Raw genomic sequence first — 17170 nt, 5'->3', positions numbered from 1 at the left:
TGCACATACATACATACATACATACATACATACATACATACATACGATTTATATATATAGATTATATTGAAACTCGTTACCAGCCCCTCAAAATGACGGACGGAACAACATAGAAACATAGAAACATAGAATTTGTCGGCCGATAAGAACCACTTGGCCCATCTAGTCTGCCCCTTATTTTTTTTTTATTTTATTTTTTTTATATTATTTTTTAACACTAACCTTATTTGATCCTTATTTCTTTGTAAGGATATCCTTATGTCTATCCCATGCATGTTTAAATTGCTCTACTGTCTTAGCCTCTACCACCTCTGATGGGAGGCTATTCCACTTGTCCTCTACCCTTTCTGTGAAATAATTTTTCCGCAAATTTCCCCTGAACCTCCCCCCCTCCAGTTTCAGTGCATGTCCTCGTGTCCTATTGCTTCTCTTCATGATGGTAATGTCAGTGCCAGCGGCTATGTACACCTGAACAGAGCAACAGTTTAATTGCTCCGTTGGGTGCTATCTAGGGGACACCTGCAAGCAAAACACTTGAATTCCCCCCATAGAGGTGAGGAGCAGCGTTAGCCTTAAATTATATAGGATTAATTGGTATTCAATTCTTCAGTGACTCCATACGCTGAATGATATTTCGGCACACAGTTGAGTACAATAAATTAAACTAGCAGAACCTACGTTCTGAAAGACCAAACATGTTGGAAAATCATGATCATTTGTCTGTCTTTTTCCATTAGTGCAGAGGTTCCCAAACTGTGTGCCTAGGCACCCTGGGGTGCCTCAGAACACTTGCAGAGGTGCCTTGGATTGGTGGTCCAGGACCAATCAAAATTATTTTTGGTCAATGTAATAGGCAAAACCAGTGCTGGTGGCTGGCAATCATAAAATATGTGGACAAACAGAAGCAAATCTTGTTCCTAACCACATAATGGAAACTAAAGATGACATATAAACACAATTTTTTCTTACTGAAGTTTGTTAAAATGCTGAAATGTCTAGAAAAACAACAGATGTTTAAAACACGTTCATTTTTATTTTTTTCCATAAAAGATAGACTTGCAAAACAAATTATTTACAAGCTTAACTAAATGTTTGATTGAAACTTTTGGATGACTATAAATTGATCCCACAAGTCAGTTTACCTGAGGAAGCCTGCAATATGACAGATGAAACGCATAGGTTATAGCCATATGGATCACTGAAAGGTGCAGCTCACATTCAAAAAGCTAGAACTGTGTTCTCGACCAAGTTTAATATAAATATCACATGGTCATTTTTAGTTGTTTTTGCAATAAGTACTCTTTGTACTATAATACTAATAATAATATTGTGCAAAGGAACAATTAATAATTAGAAACTAGAAACTATTGGAAAATAACTCCATACTATTCTGACAGCATATACATTATGATTTCCATAGATTATGTTTGACAATACCAACACTGTCCCTCTATCTACAGTATACAGTACCACCATGCTAGTGGGAAACAGAGTTCTCAACCAATCATTCTGACTTCATACTGACCATTCGATAATTCCCTGTATTAGTTTATTGATGTTTTGCTAGTAAGATGTTCCATTATTTCATGAATCAGTCTGATGTGTATTTTTCACTTTTACTACTGTTACTGTAAATAATCATTTTCACAGCTGGAAATTGAATCCGCTTTCTGCAAACTAAAATGTGTGATATTATATTCTTAAACTGATTAGGCAGCCAGAGATGTTCTGTAAAAGCTGATAATGGGTCGATAATGTACAGTATTTATATGCAATGATGAAAGTAATTAAATTGTAGCTTATAGTCTTTCTTCATAACTGAGAATAATTTAGCCTACCCAGAACTTTTTAAAGCGGCAGAGTCATACTACTCTCTTGAGTCTAAGCACTTTCTAATACAGAGTCCCATCTGTCAAATGTAGGTGCCACTGAACAGGGCCGTTTCTTGGGGCAGGCGAGCAGTGCAACCGCACTGGGCGTCCGCAGCGGCACTAACTGTGGCTCCCTGCTTCCCCCTCCTATTTCTCCCCGAGTAACCCGCTCGGGGGGCAGAGTTTCACGGAATGACGCGGTTGCGTCGTTACGTCACAACGCAACCCCGTCACTCCGCAAAACTCCCCCCCCCCCCCGAGCGGAGTACAAAGGGGGATCCAAGTTAGGAAGAGGAAAAGCCGGCACGAGGAGCGACTGGTGAGGCGGGCCGAAGAGCGGTAATCGCCTCTGTAAGTATTCTCTCTCTCTCTCAATGTGTAAAATGGGGACACCTGCCGTAATGTGTGAAATGGGGACTCTTGCCTGCCGTATTGTGGGGATTTAATGCATCAAGGGCATTGCGGTGTGTGGCATAATATGGTGCAGGGGGCATTACTGTGTGGGGCTTAATATGGTAGAATTTTTTTTTCCTGTGGTGGTCGTGATCTGTTGGAGCAGGGTCAAAAACTGGATTCTGAGGTAGTCTTTTCAGACGAGGCCATGCTCATTTAAATGAGGCCACACCCATTTAGATGAGGCCACGCCCCCTTGCCGAGTGCGCGCGCAAGTTGTTGTTTTTTTATCTAGGTGTGTGTGTGTGTGTGTGTGTGTGTGTGGCGCATTTTTAAATCTCGCACTGGGAGCCAAATTGGCTAGAAACAGCCCTGCCACTGAATAAATGGAAGCCAGGATGGGAAAGATTTTGCTTAGCTTTCTGCAGTCCTGGTGATTATAGGGGGTAATTCAGACCTAATCGTAGCAGCAAATTTGTTAGCAGATGGGCAAAACCATGGGGGTCATTCCGAGTTGTTTGCTCGCTAGCAGTTTTTAGCAGCCGTGCAAACGCTATGCCGCCTCCCACTGGGAGTGTATTTTAGCTTAGCAGAAGTACAAACGAAAAGATCGCAGAGCGGCGGCAAAGTTTTTTTGTGCAGTTTTAGAGTAGCTCAATACCTACTCAGCGCTTGCGATCAATTCAGACTATTCAGTTCCTGTTTTGATGTCACAAACACGCCCTGCCTTCGCCCAGCCACACCTGCGTTTTTCCTGGCACGCCTGCGTTTTTTCACACACTCCCTGAAAACGGCCAGTTGACACCCAGAAACGCCCTCTTCCTGTCAATCACTCTGCGGCCAGCAGTGCGACTGAAAAGCTTTGCTAGACCTTGTGTGAAACTACATTATTCGTTGCATTAGTATGACGCGCGTGCGCATTGCGCCGCATACACAGAAGTGCCGTTTTTTTGCCTGATCGCTGCACAGCGATCGAATGCAGCTAGCGATCAACTCGGAATGACCTCCCCATGTGCACTGCAGGTGTGGCAGATATAACATTTGCAGAGAGAGTTATGCTGCATTCAGACTGCAAATGCCGGATCCTACCCGGTAAGACAAACGTGTACTTACCGGGTGGGATCCGGCATTTGCACTCCGCTGCTGGCTTTCCGACCCGGCAATATACCGGGTCGGTTGCCATAACAACGGAGCGCGCAGCAGCAGCAGGGGCGGGGGTGGAGGCGGCGTCGGGAGATGAGCTCATCTCCAGCGCCGCCTCTCCCTATCTTGTGAATGGGAACCGTGTCGCATCGACACGGCTCCCATTCACACCGCACCTGACCCGGTAATCAACCAGGGTAAAACCCTTCTATTTTACCGGGTTGATTTACCGGGTCAGGCGACCCGCTAAATCGGCCAGTGTGCTCTCACATCGCACACTGACCCGGTTCGACACGGCAATATGCCGTGTCGGTACCGGGTTATTTGTGCGATGTGAAAGGGGTATTAGATTTGGGTGGGTTATTTTGTTTCTGTGCAGAGTAAATACTGGCTGCTTTATTTTTACACGGCAATTTAGATTTCAGTTTGTACACACCCCACCCAAATCTAACTCTCTCTGCACATGTTATATCTGCCCCCTGCAGTGCACATGGTTTTGCCCAACTGCTAACAAATTTGCTGCTACGATCAGGTCTGAATTACCCCCATAGTCTGGTGATCACACTGATTACAAGACAATGGATGGAACCATAAAGTCTAAAGAGGGGCCTCTCCTCTTTCTAAAAAAGGTTTGCCACCTACCCCACTCTGTAGGTGGATGGATAAATGAATGAATGAATGAATGAATGAATGAATGAATGAATGAATGAATGAATGAATGAATGAATGAATGAATGAATGAATGGATAAAGCAGGTAGAAGACTTAAATCTCACCCCAATCCCCACATTATAAAAGAATATTTTTCACAATGTAGTACAGCTCCACTGTGCTCTGTGACATCATTGTGCATCTCCGTGACCACGACAGAGGTTAGTCCCCCATTGGAAAAGTAGTCTTTATTTACAGTCCCACTCATTCTCTGCAGCAAATAGGTTAAACAGAGGAGAGTATGGATTTAGCAGGAAAGTGGCAATATATTTTCCTTTAACAAGACCCATGAGGCTATAGAATGATGTGTATAAAAGAAGAAAAATATGTGGCAACTAGAGTCATAGCTTAGGATGCAGAGGTTATAGATTTAACGGCTCCAATTACAGTACAGTACAGTATTGTCAACCGTACTAATTCCCAAAGGCAGAAGGTTCATGGCCTGCTATAATAGGGGACAGCCTCATGGGAAATAGGCAGACGGCAAATCTAGGAGTGGTTTGGTGAGCCAAATTCTTGCCACACACAATGCAATATCGTATCATGGCCCTCATTCCGAGTTGATCGGTCGCAAGGCGAATTTAGCAGAGTTACACACGCTAAGCCGCCGCCTACTGGGAGTGAATCTTAGCTTCTTAAAATTGCGACCGATGTATTCGCAATATTGCGATTACTAACTACTTAGCAGTTTCAGAGTAGCTTCAGACTTACTCTGCCTGTGCGATCAGTTCAGTGCTTGTCGTTCCTGGTTGACGTCACAAACACACCCAGCGTTCGCCCAGGCACTCCCACCGTTTCTCCGGCCACTCCTGCGTTTTTTCCGGAAACGGTAGCGTTTTCAGCCACACGCCCCTGAAACGCCGTGTTTCCGCCCAGTAACACCCATTTCCTGTCAATCACATTACGTTCGCCGGAGCGATGAAAAAGCCGTGAGTAAAATTACTTTCTACATAGCAAAGTTACTTGGCGCAGTCGCAGTGCGAACATTGCGCATGCGTACTAAGCGGATTTTCATTGCGATGCGATGAAAAATACCGAGCGAACAACTCGGAATGAGGGCCCATGTGTACTCCAAAATCTTGATAATAACCTAGTTTACATTTATTTGATTATTTATTTCATGTATTTTGATGAAAGATGAATGCAGGTGACCAATATCAGCCCTAAGGCCCGTACACACTGGTCGATATATCGGCCGTTCTTTTGAACGGCCGATATATCGCGGGACCGTCGGCCAGTGTGTACGGCCGATACGTCTGTGAACTCCGTCGCTCACAGACGTAACGCGTCGGCCACGCAGTACAGCCGACGGCCAATATATCTACCGATATATTGGCGCGTCGCTGTGTGTGTACGGGGCGGTCGGCCGACCGCCCGTACACATGCTGCGGCGGCCGGCGGTGATTGACAGCTGAACTGGGCGGGCGTGTGTACACGCCCGCCCAGTTCATGATGTCAGTCCCCGACGGATCGGGCAGTGTGTATGCTGAATACACTGCTCGATCCGTCCATAGATATATCTGCAGATCAATTGATCTGCAGATATATCTATTAGTGTGTACCCACCTTTAGTTGTTATATTCTGTCTGGGCTAACAGACTGTATTAGTAATGCTACAACTGCTGGTCTGTAGGGCGTTATGGATGAGATAATAAAGCTGACAAGCTATATGTGTGACCAAATTGGACACTTATATTACAACCATCTTAATTAATGTATGATTCAGGAATTTAGCAATAATATTGGTCCCCTACTGCCTTTATTTGTGTACCCTACATGTTTTTTCTTTTTAGGATTGCTAAAAAAAAGTCACAATTTTTTTTTTAAATATGTATCTAGTTATGTTGCCTTAGAGGTCTATTTATCAAGCCCTCTCTGAAATTATGATTTTCTATCAATGAGGGCTAATTCAGACATGATTGCTGCTGTGCGTTTTTGCACAGCGGGTGATCAGGTCTGAACTGCGCATTCGCAGGCGCCACAGTGCACCGGCGCATGCCATAGATGCGATCGGCATCTCAGCCCAGCGATCGCCTCTGCCTGATTGACAGGAGGAGGCGTTCGCTGAGCGGGAGGTGGAGGGTCGGCGGCGTTGGGCCACCGTTTTGGGGGCGCAGTCCAGGCAACGCAGGCGTGCCCAGACCGTGCGGGGATGGGGGGGCCGCGGCGGCTGCGTGACGTCACATGCAGCCTCTGCGACCTGGAGAGCGACGGGCAGCTCCCTGCCAGAGCACAGGAGCTGCGCTGGTAGGGAGCTACTCTTCAGGTACAAAAGCATCGCCGCCGTGCGTTGCTTTTGTACCTGTGAGGGGGGGCAGAGCCAGACATGTGGGGCGGACTAGCCCTGTGCTGGGCGTCCCCCCACATGTCTGTGAAAGTGATCGTAGATGTGCGTGAAACAAGTCTGAAAACAGACCCTAATTGGATACCGTGATAATGACCATTGGTCATTAATCGCGATGTCCGTTTGTTTTCACCCATCGAAAATGGATCAGATGTAATTGGATACCCCTCATAAACTGCTAATTGCAATTTGATCCATGCCTTCATGATTATGATTATGTTTATTTGTATGGTATGTATTATAAATGTTTACTAAAACTTAAAAGGGGTACACACTTAGCAATACATCGGCCTATATATCGTTCAGCCGCGAATCGTAACGGTATATTGGGCACATTGGTAAGTGTGTACTTTCTATTTGTGTGTCCCCGCCGTTGTCAGTGACGACCTCTGGTCGGCCCTACTGCAGGGCCGACAAGAGACATCACTAAGGAGGGCCATTCTGCCAAATGCAGCATGGTCACTGCCTTTGCTCTGTCGCCCCCCGTCATCGACAAGTGTATATACACTTGCCGTGCCGATTTCCGTCGTACAACGCATTGCCTGGGAACACACATCCCATAGGGTGTACCAAGCTTTACAGTTTTCTTTTCAGTTTATTTGTAATTATTTTGTCTGTACCTGTAATTAGGCTATGGGAATTGGCAGCTGTGTTTAGAATGTATGTTGTCATCATAACTATATAAGAAAAAGAGTTTTGTTATGGATCCACACCTGCCGCAGAACACTTACAGTTAATTGATTATACTGTTGCCCTCATTAGTTTAAGAGGAGTAAATTCATTTAGGAAGCAGCGAAAGGCACTGGATAGTCAAAAAAAAACCAATCACATTACCTCTTTCACATTAGCTTAAGTAGCTATTGGCGAAGACAGAAATACATCTTGTCAAGTAATGCTTCAGAATGGACTGTGCTCTATTTAGGAGATGGGGATACATCTATCTGGGGATTAGAATCATCAGCATAAATACAGTAAAGTCAGCAGGTCTGGTCTATACTTTTACTGTTTACAATAACATATTAAGAAGAACAATGACCTGCTCCATCAGCTTGTAGACTATTGTACAATTCAATCTGAGTCCCAAGTGCATTAGTGGAAGTACACAGAGTGCAAGACAAACTGCTGCTGGTCAAACACTGGCAACTACAGAAAAATACTAGGTTAGGCCAGGAGCGGTTCCCTTTGTGTGCCTGTAGTCCACTTCTCACTTTCCCATGCTCCACTACACCACCTTCATCCACTTTGTACTACGGTGTATTCAAAATAATTTTTCTCAACTAAGTATATAGACGTTCTTGACTAAACCTATTTTGAAACTAAAATTACTTCTTAACCCTATGAATACCAATTGCAATTTATACTTTTTGATCCAACTTTGGCAAGAATTATTTGCTAATTCTCTAATCCACCTACTCCAATTTTATTTTGGTAATATAGGTGTCCTTTTAGGTAACATATTGAAATACAGCATTTACTTTATAGCCAGTAGCTACCAAAAGACAAACAAACACATTTTACCATAATTCTTCCCATAACCACTTACATACAGTCATACAGTAACTAGTGCTTAGCGTGTACATAAAAGGGAAGAGGACCAAACATGTAGAGGGCATGTCTAGCACTTAGGTGTTAAGAGTTCTTCCTTTTCTTTTTTTTTTCGGGCACTGTCCGGTCATCCCACCAACGTGCTGTCGTGTCCTGTGGTGTGGAGATAAGTTGGGAGGCGAATGTCTATTTCGTGGAGAGAGAGAGCACCCAGAGCATTGGGCATGCCCCCACATTAAAGGGACATCAAGCATATGTACTTTAAATCTAGAAATAAACTGCATTTTAATATTTTACTTTCAAGTTCAAATGCGGCTTGCTAAATGTGCTTCAGCGTTCACTAGACAGCACTCATGCAAGAGTTAGTTACTGGAGAAACTGCACTTTATGCTACTTTTTCCTGATGATCAATGGTCTCTCTATGCTACATTGGATAAGGGCTACTCCTGCAGTTATCTGGATCTCCATGACTGTAGGTGTGCTACATGTCCCAGCTAGTATGAGACACAACAGCAAGCAAAACGCTGTAGGATCTTTCAATAAAATGATGAAGCTTACATCCAATTAAAACAGCATGGTGGTTTCAGCCAATTAAACCATTGTAATTTCAACACATGAAATCACAACAGTTTATCGCTCAGACTGCATCTCTTGTTCCTAGTTAAGCAATAAGTAGTTAATAAAATTGCTTGGACAGTAATATCAATTACAATGACAATTTGCTATTTACAGTTGCTAATTGCTTTGGGGTACCAGCAGTGTGGCATATTTTTTGGACGAGGTGTAGCTGATTGGAGATAATTTTGACTATTTATAGGGTTCTATAATGTAGCAACATAAAAGGGGTGGTCTTCAGTTTTCCGGCTGTTGGGATCCCGGCACACAGTATACCAGCGCCAGAATACCGACACCCGGCATACCGACACCTTTTCTCCCTCTTGAGGGGCCACGACCCCCCTGGAGGGAGAATAGTTAGCGTGTACCGTGCCCGCAGCATGGCGAGCAAAGCGAGCCCGCGAGGGGCTCATTTGCACTTATGCCAACGGTCAGGATTCCGGTGCCGGCATACCATACTACACCCCATAAAAGTAAGTACGTTTGGGCACTTACTACCACAAGGACAGGTCAGATAAGTAATTTGGAACTTAGGGGGACATTTACTAAGCAGTGATAAGAGCGGAGAAGTGAGCCAGTGGAGAAGTTGCCCCATCAACCAAGCAGCAGCTCTGTATTATTTTTTAGTATGCAAATTATAGATGTTACTTCAGTGCTGATTGGTTGCCATAGGCACTACTCCACTGGCTCACTTCTCCGCTCTTATCACTGCTTAGTAAATGTCCCCCTCAGACTAGAGAAGAGCTCACTAGTGACACATCTACCATATCCTAGCCTGACCACATATTTTGGTTACTATTGATGGCTTAAAAATAATAATTAAAAAAAAAAATTACTTTGCATTTACCAAGCAGACCGGTTCAGTGGTTACCAAGGCATGAATGGGAAATCCGCTTTAGGTAGAATTGGACATTTTCTTTCAAATTATTTATGTACTGTTAAACCAGCTATAAGTAACATACATAGTAACATAGTAACTAAGGTTGAAAAAAGACAATTGTCCATCGAGTTCAACCTATTTGTGGTCTACTGTGCAGTCTTATTATAGGACTAGTTATTTTTATGTTAGGACTAGTTATATTAACTATAATGCGTGCCTACGCACCATAACCCTGAATATCTTTATCCAATAGGAATTTATCTAACCCATTCTTAAAGGTGTTGACTGAGTCCGCCATTACTACTCTCTCAGGCAGGGAATTCCAAACACGTATTGTCCTTACTGTGAAAAAAAACTTTTTGCCTCAATGTGCGGAAACTCCTCTCCTCTAACCTAAGTAATATTATACTATTACTGTGCAGCACAAGCACAATTACCTATTGTTAGAATTGTTCACTTCCTGTACAAATAAGCAATGTACAGTACCATCAAACTGCTAAAACAGCATCCAGGGCCCATCTCACAACACCACTACTGTAGCATCCATCTGTCATTACCCTCCTCCTGTTTCCATGGTGCAATAGATATTTATAGAGCAATGTCAGTCAGCTACCTAAAGCACTTTGTCTCCCATGATTTATGCGCAGAAGCAAACCCTAAACTATCCCACGGGATATGGAAGTGCTGTGACGGAAAACTGCAAGATGCTGAAATCTTATCAGGATACAACAAAGATGTAAGTGTACAAAGGAACAGAACAGGATGCAGAGGCCATTATAAAACACAGCTGAAAACGCTGAATCACTTTAAAGCAAACTAATTAACAAAAGGAAATGCGAAACTGATATTTTTTGAGCAATACTCACTAGTTATTTACATGACTTTTAAAATAAAACAATATTTTTCATACCCGATGTACCTGTAGTTAGTTCTCGTCTGAACATGGCTGGACCAGACTTCATTATATCGTACTTATCCTAATGTAATACATTCCTATTTCCCTATACACTGGAAGCCTGCTAGCAGGGCCCTCTTTCCTCTTTGTATGTCGGTTTTTACCCAATCTAGGGGGTAATTCAGACCTGATCGCTAGGCTGCGTTTTATCACAGCCTGCGATCAGGTCCGAACTGCGCATGCGTATGCACCGCAATGTGCAGGCGTATCGGACGACTGCATCGGTCATCAGTGCATAGCGACGGGATGGTGCGAAAAAAGTGATCGCACGGGCGAATGCAAGGAGATTGACAGGTAGAAGGCGTTTGTGGGTGGCAACTGACAGTTTTCAACTGTTTTAGTTGCAGTCACCTTTTTAAGATGTGTTTTAAGACATTTTAATGTAAAATCTTTTTTATATGAATTTGAAAAATAAATAAATAACATTGTTTCAATAAAATATGTAAAAATGTTGAAAGGGTCACTTTCGGTTACTCAATTGAGTCCTTATGCTGTTCATTTTGTTTGTGGCATAAATATAACTTCATATTTAAAGTCATAAAATCGCAGATCAATGTCACAATGCCACAGAGTAATTTATGAGGCCCGACACCTGTTTGGTGCCACTGCAACAGGTAAAAGATCACACAAGATTTATTCATGTAGTTCCGCATGATGAATTTTGTGGCACAAGTCGTGTTTATCAAACACTACATATTATTGGAGACAACAGTTATTATCATCACTTTAACCATGAAAGGGTTCACATAAAGAAGCATGAAAGAAGTAGCATGCAGTTGAAATAATAAACACATTTTCAGCACTGACTAGGAAACTCACCTTGTCTGCTGGCAGACATTACAGATCCAGGCCTTCTCTTTTTTTTGGTAGGAGCTGCAGTTCTTGCAGATGTTGAACTTACAGTCCAGACAATGCCGCTTTGAGTTAATGAGAAACGTGAAGGGAGAGCAGCATCGGATGCAGCAGTGCTCATTAAACTTCTGTTGCTTTGACAATATTGAACACTTGTTGCCTTCTTCATCCAGCTTCTGCTTTAATTCACTGGGAAGATAAACAAAATTGTCTTTCAACCTACTGGACACATACAAATATCCAAATAACATTTTATATTTGTCTTTTTATAACCTAGCAATACCCCTGAATCTAGCAAACCAAATTAAAGTAATATTATATTGTACTGTGCTAGCAGTAATTGTTAATGTTGATGGACAATGTGGGGTAAATGTAATAGGGAGTAAGAAGCCATGGTGCAGGAATTTGTGCGAGGATGCCCGTATTTTCAAAGCAGCAATCAATCAAAGGGAAAACCAACCGGGTTTTGACATGTAAATGATTGTCACTTTAAAAATTCTTGCACAAGCTCCTGCACCTCCGGCTACTTACACCTCATTACATTTACCCCTAAGAGTATACCGAATTTGCACAATAATATGAAAAATGTACTCATAATGTCCACCACATCTAAGCTGCCGAGTGCAGTAAATTTGAGGCGCAGTTGCTGGCTTTGGAACATCTCAAAAATTGGGCCGGCACGGTCCCATTTACTAAAAAGTTTGCCCTTCCCACCGCCCAATGACTCCAGTGTGTCACTCACACTGACAGTGCAACTCTGGGGAATGTGCAAATAAATAAACATCAGTCAGTTGCTACTGTATCCAAAGACAAGGGAGTATCATAATGTTTTATTTATCACCATGAAGCTATTGAGACATCGAGATTTAATTTGATCAAGATAATCAGTGATTCTTATGTGCATGATGTTGTAAATTATAGCTACTTATGTCAACTTATTTAATTTCCGGAGCTGGTAGATGTCAGTAACCTGCATGATAGACAAAACTGAAGTCTGCAGTGTTATTAAGTTCCTCCATTTGAAGGGTAACAGCGCCTGACAAATCTGTTATGAAATGACGGCTGTTTATGGTGATGAAAGTACACTGTTGTGAGGTGGAAAAGGAACTTTCAAACTGTCCCTCTCAGGTGAGCCTCGATCCAGGAGACCCTCAATCATGGGGGATCCGGTCTCTAGGTCGGCAGTAACCGAGTTGACAGTAACTAGGTCGACCAATATTGGTCGACAGTAACTAGGTCGACAGGGTCTCTAGGTCGACAGGGTGGCTCTTGTGCTCAAAGACAGACAACTAACCATTGCAGTGATAATGAAAGAAGCTGATCTTAGTTATAGAAGTGTGTGGAAGATTATGTATGAGCAATTGCACATGTCTAAAGTGTCATCACGATGGGTTCCCTGCTTGCTGACCCCATTTCACAAGCAAACTTGATGTGAACTTTCGCAGCGGTGGTTGACTCTTTTGGAGCAAGATGAATAGAATTTCTTTGCACGTCTCATGACTATGGATGAATGCTGGGTCTACCTGTACGATCCGAAGACCAAAGAAATGCAAGGAGTGGAAACACTCCTCCTCCCCCTCCCAAATAGGCTAAGGTGCAGAAATCTGCAAGAAAGGTCATGCTGTTCATGTTGTAGCGTATTAATAACCGATTACCTACCGAAGGGTCAGACCATCACCAGCAGTTACTACTGCACCCTTCTGCAGGAATTGTAAGATGCTGTGAAAGAAAAACGCCATGATATGATCAGCAAAGGCTTCTGTCTTCTAGCCGACAATTTAACCCCCCATTCCGCCCAAGCATCTGCTGTGAAAGCCTCCATTCCTGGAGGGTAGGCAAGTATGATTTAAAACTTAAGGCCCATACACACTTGACGATAAAATGAACGACGTCGTTCATTTTAGCCCTCATCAACGACGTCGTTCATTATTATCGTCAAGTGTGTATGCATCCGACGACCAACGATGCACGGCACCGCGGGACGTTAACGTCCATCGTTCATCTGTGGAGCATGTATGCTCAATTTACACTATGGTCGTTGCCGACCATAGACGTCGCTGAATGTGTATAACACCAACGACCAACGACGAACGACGAACGACGTTGCCAGGCTATTATTTAAATCCACTGTCCAGATTGGAAGCTGAATGGTCGTTGGTCGTTGGTCTTTGGTCGTTGGTCTTTGGTCGTTGGTCTTTGGTGTAGTGTATGCTCATGTCGTTTGCTCAGCAGTTCAAGGGAAGTCGTTGACGACGGTCGTTGACGATGTGTGCATCGTCAAGTGTGTATGGGCCTTAAGTCCTGTGCCAGCTGAAGCCCAATGTCTGTAGCACACTGTGTGTGTGGTGTTTCGCTGCATCTGTGGTGCAAAATAACATGCAAAAATTAAAGACAACAATGGTAAGCTACACCTCTGGGAGCACTCATGCTGCGTTTCTCACGTTGTATGTTGTACAGACGCTAGGTGTATGAGAACACACCTTTATACATAGAATCACAGGTTGTTAGCCGTAAGTAGTTTGTTGATTTTTATATACAGCACGTATTCCTCCATACTCAAAAAGACTATATTAAATCACTTTGTAAATATAAAACAATACAAATAGCAAAGGCTGAGTTTTGTCAATGTACTTTCCAGCACAATGTAAATCAGTCAGACCCTAACAACAGACAATGGATGTGATATTGCACTCACTCAGTTCCTGCTGCACGCACAGTCTCCACTGTCCATGAAATAAAACTGACAAACACAGCATGAAAATGATAGCAGGCAGAGATTGCAGAATAACTCACAACTCTAATGAGATTCTCTGGGAGGAAGACCGTATCAATCACACAATGCTCCCTGCATCCATCAGCCACAAGCAAGCAAATAAATGACCAATCCATATAGCAAAGTGTTAAAAGCCTTGTCTTCATCTTGTGGGTTAATAGCTGTGACATCATAAGAATAATATGCGTAGTCGCAGCATCACTCACATGATAATTATTCCAATCACAGCAACATCCACTCCCAGCTAGTTATACTAACTGGATGCTTAATGGTGCATTCCAGAACAACATGCTACTATTTGCTTTTGTCACAATTGTTTTACATTGATATGGACAATTACAATTAATTGATAATAACTCATTTCACTGTATTGAAACAACTAAGACTTTCCTGTTTCAGTCACAGCACATACACAATTTCAACTGTTAATGATACCGCAAATGTCGTTTTCCATTTCAACAATTTTAATAATCTCATTTTATAGGAAAATAATAGTCTAGCTATACTGCTCTGCGAGCACATTGTAGAAGTGGATTTAAGTATTATCTCAATGAGATTAGATGACCTGTGTCTCTCCAGATGTTGCAAAGCTGCAGCTAACAGTGTGCTGTCATCTTTTCTATGAAGCTGTCCTGTATTGAATTATGAAAATTACTATCTAGAGCAGGGGTGGGGAACCTTTGGCCCTCCAGCTGTTGTTGAACTACACATACCAGCATGCCTTGCTACAGTTTTGCTATTTGGCCATGCTAAAACTGTTGCAGGGCATGCTGGGATGTGTGGTTCAACAACAGCTGGAGGGCAGCAGGTTCCCCAACCCTGATCTAGAGAACCATTTTTGTTTAACTCTCCAAGATGTGATAAAGTTACTGCTTAGACCACACCACAGGTTCTGATATGGAAAATGGGCTTATTTTATCTAAAAACTATTTATTATTATTTTTTAAATGTCATCTCTTTTGGGTTTACAGGTCTGCAGCCACACACAGTTTCCCAGTCACTATCCAACTTACACATATTCTGAATAGGGTGTAAAATACATTTCCTGTATTCGTCATATACAGTAAAAAAGTTCTGTGACCCAAGATTATTTAAGGCCCACTTCATTACGCTCAGTCAAATGAATTGTTGCTCATTTAAATATCACAAAGACAGAAATGTGTAATTTAAATATCCACTGTAGCTTCTATAGCCACCCTTAAGGGACCAGGAATAAGTGGTGTAAGAAATTCTTGGACAGACTATATTCCACTGTCAGCTTTGACACCCCTGTGTATGTAACAGTCCGAGCTTAAAGAAAAGAATATAAAAAGCAGTGTAGTATAATACTGTAACTGTTTCCATAGTCTGCAATTAGCAAACACGGCCAGCAGATGGCGACAATGGTGCTAGTCCAGTGGTTCCCAAACTTTTTAGAATTACGGCGCCCTAGAATATCAGACTTTTTTTCATGCCACCTCTCGGCCAAAAATTTCTTATTAAGAAATTTAGAGAAAAAAAAACATTTTTTAATTACGGTAAGTAAACTGTGTTTATATGTCATCCTTAGGTTCAGTAATATGGTGAGATACAGGATTCGCTTCAGTTTGTCCACATGTTTTATGACTGGAAGCCACAAACACTGAGTTTGCCTATTACACTGACCATCAATAATTTGAATTGCTCCTGGACAGGGCCGGTTCAAGGGCGCAGAGCGCCCCGGGCAGGAAAGGGGTGTGGCCTAATACAGGGGGCGTGGTGAGTCACGCCCCCTATACATTGAAAGCGCCGCTTGAATGCTGAGCGGTGCGCGATGACGTCATCGCGCACCGCACAGCAAAAGGTCCTCTCCACGAAGAGAAACTAGACGCTATGCGTCTAGTTCCCTTCGTGGAGAGGACCTTTGCTGTGCGGTGCGCGATGACGTCATCGCGCACCGCTCAGCAGTTACTCTCCACGAAGGGAAACTAGACGCATAGCGTCTAGTTCCCTTCACAGGAGGCGCCGAGGACGGGGATGGCAGCGGGCAGCGGAGGCGGACGGGGGACACAGCGGGCAGCAGTGGCGGATCTTGCCACGGTGCGGCGCCCTCCGGATGGCGCCAGCGCCCTCCGGAAGGCGGCGCCCCGGGCAAAAGTCCTGCTTGCCCGTGGCAAGAACCGCCACTGCTCCTGGACCACCAATCCAAGGCATCCCTGCAAGTGTCCCAAGGCAGCCCATGGTGCCACGGCACAGTTTGAAAACCCCTGTGCTAGTCATTTAGAACTGCAGTGCAACAAAAAGTGCGATAGTTTAAAGCACCAGCAGCTTCAGCTCCCTTTACTGCTTTACTGACAATTTTTCCGTTCAAAACTATTCATTACGTTGGTTTTTTTTATAATTTTTTTTTATTCAATATATTAAAAAAATTATTTGTAAAAATATTTCAGTTTTATATTATGCACATCTGCAAAACGGATCTGGGGGACATGGTGGGCGGCGCAGTCACATGTGATCTGACCATGCCAGTTAAGTGGTTAATGAAGTAGAAATGCTAATGAGGAAGTGACGCTTTTTTTGTGGTTTTCTAACTAACTAAGGGGGTCATTCCGAGCTGTTCGCTCGCAAGCGGATTTTAGCAGATTTGCTCATGCTAAGCCGCCGCCTACTGGGAGTGAATCTTAGCATCTTAAAATTGCGAACGATGTATTCGCAATATTGCGATTACACACCTCGTAGCAGTTTCTGAGTAGCTCCAGACTTACTCGGCATCTGCGATCAGTTCAGTGCTTGTCGTTCCTGGTTTGACGTCACAAACACACCCAGCGTTCGCTCAGACACTCCCCCGTTTCTCCGGCCACTCCTGCGTTTTTTCCGGAAACGGTAGCGTTTTTTCCCACACGCCCATAAAACGGCCTGTTTCCGCCCAGTAACACCCATTTCCTGTCAATCACATTACGATCGCCAGAACGATGAAAAAGCTGTGAGTAAAATTCCTAACTACATAGCAAATTTACTTGGCGCAGTCGCAGTGCGAACATTGCGCATGCGCATTAAGCGGAAAATCGCTGCGATGCGAAGATTTTTACCGAGCGAACAACTCGGAATGAGGGCCTAAATTTTGTCTGGTT

The 17170-nt window shown here is 43.3% G+C and overlaps 1 protein-coding gene across 2 annotated transcripts in view; it reads right to left on the bottom strand.

Annotated features, from left to right (window-relative positions):
- Nucleotides 1-17170, bottom strand: part of MYRIP (myosin VIIA and Rab interacting protein) — an 835957-nt gene that overhangs the window by 447007 nt on the left and 371780 nt on the right. For both annotated transcript variants that reach the window (XM_063922392.1, XM_063922393.1), the window contains exon 3: nucleotides 11276-11497. In XM_063922392.1, coding sequence (XP_063778462.1) covers nucleotides 11276-11497 — 222 coding nt within the window. The remainder of the gene's footprint in view (nucleotides 1-11275; nucleotides 11498-17170) is intronic.

Source organism: Pseudophryne corroboree, chromosome 5, assembly GCF_028390025.1.
Source record: "Pseudophryne corroboree isolate aPseCor3 chromosome 5, aPseCor3.hap2, whole genome shotgun sequence".
NCBI lineage: Eukaryota > Metazoa > Chordata > Amphibia > Anura > Myobatrachidae > Pseudophryne > Pseudophryne corroboree.
Note: the sequence above shows the minus strand (reverse complement) of the source record. Positions and strands in the feature narration are given on the sequence as shown.